At 40.4% G+C, this 7,733-nt stretch overlaps 1 protein-coding gene across 3 annotated transcripts in view; it reads right to left on the bottom strand.

Moving 5' to 3' along the window:
• Positions 1–1,135: 1,135 nt before the first annotated feature.
• Positions 1,136–7,733, bottom strand: part of map3k1 (mitogen-activated protein kinase kinase kinase 1, E3 ubiquitin protein ligase) — a 46,162-nt gene continuing 39,564 nt past the window's right edge. For all 3 annotated transcript variants that reach the window (XM_072658616.1, XM_072658617.1, XM_072658618.1), the window contains exons 16-20: positions 6,852–7,014; positions 6,382–6,513; positions 5,864–6,006; positions 4,949–5,080; positions 1,136–3,703 (exon numbers count right to left, since the gene is read on the bottom strand). In XM_072658616.1, coding sequence (XP_072514717.1) covers positions 3,554–3,703; positions 4,949–5,080; positions 5,864–6,006; positions 6,382–6,513; positions 6,852–7,014 — 720 coding nt within the window. In that variant the 3' untranslated portion in view covers positions 1,136–3,553. The remainder of the gene's footprint in view (positions 3,704–4,948; positions 5,081–5,863; positions 6,007–6,381; positions 6,514–6,851; positions 7,015–7,733) is intronic.

Here is a 7,733-nt window from a genome sequence, read left to right as displayed (position 1 = left end):
ACCATGCCTAAAACACACCAGACACGTAAAGACGCACAGAAGGCGTAAGAAACGTGGGCCTAAAATCACAACAGCTGTCGAGAAAAACAACCAATGACTACATACCAGGTGTAGATGAATTATGATATATGAATCTGGTAAATGGATCTGGACCCTGCCGCACTGGACAGGTTAGGCTACTCCTTTTTGGCACAGTACAGTAACACTGCTGTTAGTCTTCACCCCTACTTTACTGACGCATTGAGACGGTAACGAAGATGAGGGTTATAAGCCTTAACATGCTCTAAAATGAATATTGTTTTACTGTGACTTCTAGTGAAGAGGGGGTTTCCTTCTCCTGTAAGGCTGGAGGTTTTACATGACAGCGATGATGTGTATATTACATTAATAAACTAACTTGACTGGTGTTATATTTACAGCTCATTTTGGGTTCAATGGCTTTAAATCTAATAGTTTATTTATTTTATAAATCTATTTTTCTGTTTCTCACTTCACATATTTCACATATTCTCACTATTGATGTTAATCAAATCTAATATCATCCTAAACTGAACCAGTCAATTATGCAGCTTGCTGGACCATCCATAAACAGGGATCACCTTGGCTGGTGTAATCTTAATAAACATCAAACACATGTTCTAAATGAGGAGCGAGGCGAAATTCAGACCTGCAAACCTGCAAAACTAATTCTTCAGGATTCTGCATCTGAACTCTACTGAATGTAGAGAGTCGAGGTCTGCTAAAGCATACATTAGAGTTCAGAATGACATTATAACTGCTTATGACTGCCTGTGTATCTTTGAAAGGAGTCAGCATCCAAAACGAACAAAAACGTAAGAGTTTTATGATGTGTTGGTTGGTGTGTTGACTGCTTTTGGACGTACAAGTTGGTGTTGGTTGGGGACAAACAAGCACCCACTGTGCAATAATCGGTGTAGTTCACTTGGCAGGGAACTAGCAAGACAATTAGAACGCACCATAAAGCAGAGCACAGACTTTCTAAAAAGTGTCCACAAGATGGTGCTGTAGCTCTGCAGCAGTTTAATAATGACTGCTGATGGCTTGGCCAGCAACAAATTGTACAATCTGCTAAAGAGACCATGAACAAGAAAAAAAACTACCAGAGGAACAAGACAATTTTCCCATTTTTTTATTTACTAAAGACAAACACCAAAATAAGTCAAATTTGTTATAAAATGCTTCAAATGGGGTAAAAACTTTAATAATTAAAACATCTCAATATACTTAAGATTAAAGGATACATCTTAAGCCAATTTTTCATTTTTTCTTAACCCAGAGATTCATGAGTTTATTTGCACAATAAAAAGGTGCTAATATAAGTTAGCCCTTAAGCCCTGGAAATCTTTGAAAAAGAAAGGAAAAACATATAACAGTCAAAAAGAATATATATATATATATATTTATATATAATTATATATATTGAGAAAGTGAACTTTGGTAGAGGAAAACTCTATAGGACACCTGAGGTAGTAGAGACTGGAATAAAACAGCAATAGACTTATTTTAACAAAAAAAAAAAAAAAAAAAAAAAGAAAAGGAAAAAAAAAAAAATAAAATAATTGAAGAGGAGAAGAGGAAGAAAAGTACCAAGATACAAGAAACAGCATTATTTCCACACAATTTCAGTCCAGCTCTGATCCAACAAAAGGGCATAAAATAAAATACAGACCAGAAGAGAATTGAAGAACTTGAATTACAGGCATGACATATTTAAGTAATACTGATTAGCTTTTATGAATTTGACTGAAACTGATTTTTTCCAGTATATATATATATTTAAAAATAAAAAAGGACAAGAGTGCATAACTTTAAAGCTTTTACAAAGACACTGAAAAGAAAGATAAATCCAAAGCAGAAACAAAAAATATGTATTTATGGAAAAAAGGTGTGGTATAAAAATACAGGAGTCAAGTAAAATAAATTTAGCTACCAAAAATTCATATATATTTACATCTTAACTCTTCAAGCTTGATCAGCTTGTACTCCACATAAAGCAAGATTTAAATAATGTTTCATTTCTATTTTAAAAATAATCTTGAAATGGTCACAAATTGTCGATGTCGCTTCCCTTCATCTGAGCTAGGGGAGTACAGACGTTAGCGCTGTGATGCGGATTTTGCAAATGTTTTGGATTCCCAAAAATGATCCTTATCTTCCTTTCGCTGATTACAACTACAACACCAACACTTGAAGAGTTACAGTTCATACGATTAACATGCTCAACATTTCTAATCAAAGAGAAAAGAGCAGATTTATCTCCAAATACAACAACATTTATGAGAAAGAAAGGTATAAGCTCAGTTATATCCCTCCACCAAGAATGGTCAACAGCATTCATATTCATTACAAAGAAAGAAAATACAAACAAAAACACCATGAGGTGAAGCCGAAATGCTCAGGTGGACACTGATCCTTTTAAAACATGTACTGGAGATTCTCGTTTAGGAATCACTGAAATGAATGTTGATTTAAATTAAAACCAAACAAAAAAAACACAGATAATTAGCATAAAAACTGAACAGCACCAAAACCAGGAGGGTGGTGGGGGGGGGGGAGAAATCAGTCAAAAAATGCTTCTGAATAAAAGGACAGCTTTAGAGGAAGGCTCATGTACATCCAACATAAAAAACAAAGAAAAAAAAAAAGAACCACAACCTTTCTTTAACGTAACATCACAAGTTAAGATCAGTGAGGATGTCCAACCGGGACGACGTCTTGAAACTTTCAGGCTCAAAAGCCTTTCGCTAGTTCTAATGGAAAGCCCAAAACTGACCCTCAGTTACACCCAGAAAGCTAATAAATGTATCCGTAACTCCTTAATACGTGATAATCATACATTTGTACATGGGATTTCCATTGAGATTTGGAGGAAAACTAAGAAACATTTTGACAAATACCGGCATTATAAGTATTCACATTCAGCATTTTGCTAGCTGAACTAGCCAAGTTTCAAAATTGCCTTTCCCTGAAACCCATTCATGGCGTTTAACATTGTATGAAAGAAAACATGATGGCCCAACAGTAAAACGCACAATATAAAGTAACAAATGAGAGAATTTCAAAACATCCGAGCAGTTAAAAGAGACATCGCTACTCTGAACCTTTACTCTTAACATGATAGATTTTGTTCTCAGAGGTCCGCTTAGACACTGAAATCTGTGGGTACTGAAAACTACTGCGATAACGAAGACTTGACCTCAGCACCTTTCTGTGATGGAAATATCAACAACAACAAAAAAGCGCATGGAGAAGCGTTCACCCCTCCACACAGAAACCCAATAAAATGACGGGACAGGACATGGCACTGTCGCAAAGGCACTCGCAGGGAAGTCTGACAGCGGGCTTGCATCGTGTGCTGCGGCTTCACCAGTGAAGACCCCACTGTGTGTGTTGAGTGTGTGTTTGTGTGTATGTGGCTGAGCTAGTGCTAGTGCTGAGGAGATGACAGCAGTGAGAGGGTACAGGCCACATAGGCCCTTCAGTAGTAATAGTAGCAGTAGTAGTAGTATTACGCTGGCGTGGTTGCTGCAGGTTACCAGTTGAGGCGAAAGATGGGGTGTTTGAGCAGCTCCCTGGATGGGGGCCGGTCAGCAGGCTGCAGTTCCAGGCAGCGCAGGGTGACGTCCCTTAGGCCTGGAGACAGGTGCGGGGGGATGGTGGGTGCTGTGGTGGCACTGGCAATCTGAGGGTGGGCGGATGCATGAGATCGATTATTAATACTGAACTTACAGGATATTATAATTTGATCATTCTTTTTAAAGATGGAAAATTCAGGTCCAGAAAGTAAAAATCCTGGGTTGGATTTTTTTTAATCTTAGTTCATTAAAACACATATTAATTGTGTTGAAAGTGTGAATGCTAAACTTTTGACCAATGGCACATTTGCTTAAAAATACAAGAAATGTTATGATCCATGAGCTAGAAATTCACTATACATCAGTGATATTTATGGATAAACCGAAGAACTTCATTATTACTGTATAATAATTACATTTAAACCTGATGTAATTATTATAATAAAACCCAATAATTGTTGTTATTTTTAGCTCATGTCACCAGTGACAGGAGTTTCCCTTTATCTACCCCCTACAGCGACCTCTGCTGGCCTGTTCCCCTGTTATGTCTCAGAATGGCTGTAATATAATGATGTGAACTGGGACTATATGTTAGATACTTAGACATTTAGTTTATCACTTGAAATAGGGTACATAATGAGGAGAGGACTTATATATATCAGTTATTTTTGTGCCATAGTTATTTTAGCCACACATCTGACTCTGGACTGATGGTTCACTGAGCTATTGCAGTGTTAAACTATACCACTCAGTGTAAACATTTTATTTTTGTTTGGATATGGTTTCTTCTTTATTTCTACCTTAAATATTTCAAAATACGAAGTTGTGTGTAAAGGATTAGGGCAGGGGTGTTTAGCTATACTGGTAACATGACAATATTATAGCCTAGTGTCATTGCCTAGTTCATTGCTGGTTATACTATATAATGGTGTTGCAAACAAACGTTTCCTCAATTTTAAACAGGGATATGGACTGGACTATGGCTACAGTTGTGAGCTTTAGACAACAATGACTGATGTAAAAAGTCAGATGTCTGCATTAAATAATGGAAAACTAAATAACTGAAATTTACACTCGTTAATGATATCAGTATCAACAACAACATTGTTTCAGTGGGCCCAGAAAATCCGTATTGGTGCATCTCTAGATCTAAAAATTGCCGGTGTACACTCTGTTTCACACCTTCCCAGTCTAACAGTGTGACCAAATAAAACTAAATGCAAATGGTAATTAATTACATTTTAAAATGATAACTGTAATTTCACAATTAACCTGCAGGTACAGTATTACAGAGAACCTGAGACACTGAAAGGAAACAACGTGTGCATAAACGTGTGTGCCATGTTACTGACCTTGAATATAAGGGCCAAGTGGTTAGAGTGTTTCTCAGCGTTCCAAGGGGGCTTGGCACAGGACATTTCAATGATGGCACAGCCCACACTCCACACATCACAGCTACGGCCATACTGCTGTCCTCTCAGCACCTGCAGCAGCACATCACACAATTACTATGGAGTCTGCATAGAAAACGGTTACACCACAACCAAAAAGGAGCAGACAGGTCCAAGAAACACCATCGTTTTCTCAAAGCAATCCTCACAGTCCCAGTGCTTATGGCCATTGCAATTAAAGTCTTTTCACTCATCCCCTTCAAGAACTTCCAGAGATCAAACTTCTAAGAATGTGTTTATTATTTAGCGTTTGCCTAGGGAAGAATAGGAAAAAAAAGGGGGGGCTGTTCAGCATGAAGAGGCTTCGGTAATGAAGCCTGGTGCTTGGGAGGAGGCAAGGCCCACCAAACTGCCTCCTAATTAAACAAGGTTTGGGCTCACAATGATAACAAGGCATTAAGGGGCCAGCCCATTGTGCCCACCTCAAAAGGATTACAATGTCCTTTCATTTGGAGTTAGTGAGTGATCTAAATCCACTTTGGCCAGTTTCTCCAGCAGCCCACGTGACCCTGAATGCCACATAGAGTGGTCACTGGACTTGGCCACAGCTTTGTTGGAGGCCATTGACATTTAAATGCCTGGAGCAAAAAGGCAAGGCAAGGCCAGGACTGCACCTCTTTGGACACTTACTTCACACAGGCAAATGAACCAGGAGGAAAAAACACTGGTTTTTGGTTTGAATTGAGATAAGCAGGTTAATTTGCAGACGGCAGGTCTAAGAAAGCCCAGAAATCTCTGCTACACTGAGTTGGCAGTGGCCCTGCATTAATGAAGCGTGCTGGTACTTTGACAGGCCCACTTGTCACTCGGTCTTACTTCGGGGGCCATGAAGGCAATGGTTCCCAAGAGCTGGCCCTGGAACTCGCCAGCGCCCGTGCCCTTGGATGCTAGCCTGGCCGCTGCACCAAAGTCAGCTATCCGCAACCTCTGGCCTGTGCTGTCAATCAGTAGGTTGGCACCTAGGCAAGAAGAGAGGGCGAGAAAGAGAGAGGGAGAAAATCATGATCACTATCAATCAATCATCACTTGAGTAGAAGGTACAAGATCTATTTATTCTGATCTACTCTCAGGAAGAACGAGGCCCCAAAGGAAAGTCCCCTAAATGATGTGGCTAACTGAGAAATCCTGCCCCCTAGCACTACCCCATGAGCATTATACAGAGATCTATATATAAGCAGAGGAAGACTGTAAGAATGTCTGTGTCTATTCCTCCTTTTTATATCTCAAATTACAGCAGAGTAGCAGGCTATGTAAGCAAGGTTTAGATGGTTCTTGGCAGTTAGTGGACATTAATGGTGCCGTCCTGTGAGCTGGTACAGCAGTGTGAAGCTTACCTTTGATGTCACGGTGAATGATCTGGTTCTCATGGAGGTAGGCCAGACCTCTAAGCAGCTGCTCAGTGTAGTTGATTATCACGCCTTCCTTAAAGGCCCCGTACTTGTTCAGGAGATGGGATACGGAGCCACCTGGGAGGAAATGGAAAGAAGTGATTGTTTTAGTCTGGGATGGAAGGTTCCAGTGCAGACACAAAGCGATTTCACCATAAAAGCATCCAAGAACGTCAAAAGAACTCCAGGCTCTGCCAAAGAGGAAACTGGAAAAAAAAATAAACGGCTTCTTCCTGATCAAAATGTGCTTAACTATTGTAGAAACCACACCACAAGCGGACTAGACAACAGGGCAGTTTGTTTTCTCTGGTTTCACACATGTGGTTAATCTAATCATAAGCTTCATAATAAATTAATATTAGAGCTGGAACTGTCTAGCTGTTTAATCTATAATGGTCTCCCAAACTAGAGCCTACCTGCCATCCACTCCACAAACAGGTTGTAATTGTTCTTCTCGCAGGTTGCACCCAGCATGCGTATGATGTTGGGATGGTTGAGATGACTCATCATCCGGATCTCCTCCCGCAAAGCCTCCACCACCTCCTCTTGCTCTGAGGAGGTGTTCCGCACGTACGTCACCTATGTGGCCACACAAGAGAGAGTCAAGTAAGGAAGACTGTCTGCATCTTCTAAGGTAAGGTAAGGCAATGCACGCGTTTGTCACTGTATTATGTACAGCAATATGTGTCCTCTGCATTTTACCCATCTGTGGCAGTGAGAACACACAGACACACACAGACACACACACAGACACACCACCCGGGAAAAAGAGAGGGTGAAGGGCCTTGCTCAAGGGCCCAACAGTGGCAGCCTGCCAAGGCCAGGTATCGAACCCACAACCCTGTCATCCCTGTCACCCACAACCCTGTCAATAGCCCAGAGCTCTAACCTCTGATCCACCACTGCCTCATATCTTGTTCTGCTTGGCCAAAGATATAAGCTGGGCTTGAACCAGAGGTGGGTTTAAGTCTTAAATATCTTTTTAAACAAGTGTGTGTTGGTGTGTGTGTGTGTGTCTGTGTGTGTGTCTGTCACCCCTCCATTCCCAGTGCTCCACAATTTACTCCTCTATCCCTGCCTTACCTGAGCCTCTGCCTGGCATAAGATCTAAGCATGATGAGAATAATGATCTAAGGTCTACTAGACAATCATGGTACTGGCAAGAATGCCAGACTGTTTTGACACAACCAGCTCATGTCCTTGTAACATAATCTGCACAAGCTAAATGGAAATGAATGACACAGGGTCATTGTGGTCATCTGAGAGACATACGTTCTGGAGGACTAACATTTCTGAAC

This window comes from Salminus brasiliensis, chromosome 16 (genome assembly GCF_030463535.1).
Source record: "Salminus brasiliensis chromosome 16, fSalBra1.hap2, whole genome shotgun sequence".
Classification (NCBI taxonomy): Eukaryota; Metazoa; Chordata; class Actinopteri; order Characiformes; family Bryconidae; genus Salminus; species Salminus brasiliensis.
Note: the sequence above shows the minus strand (reverse complement) of the source record. Positions and strands in the feature narration are given on the sequence as shown.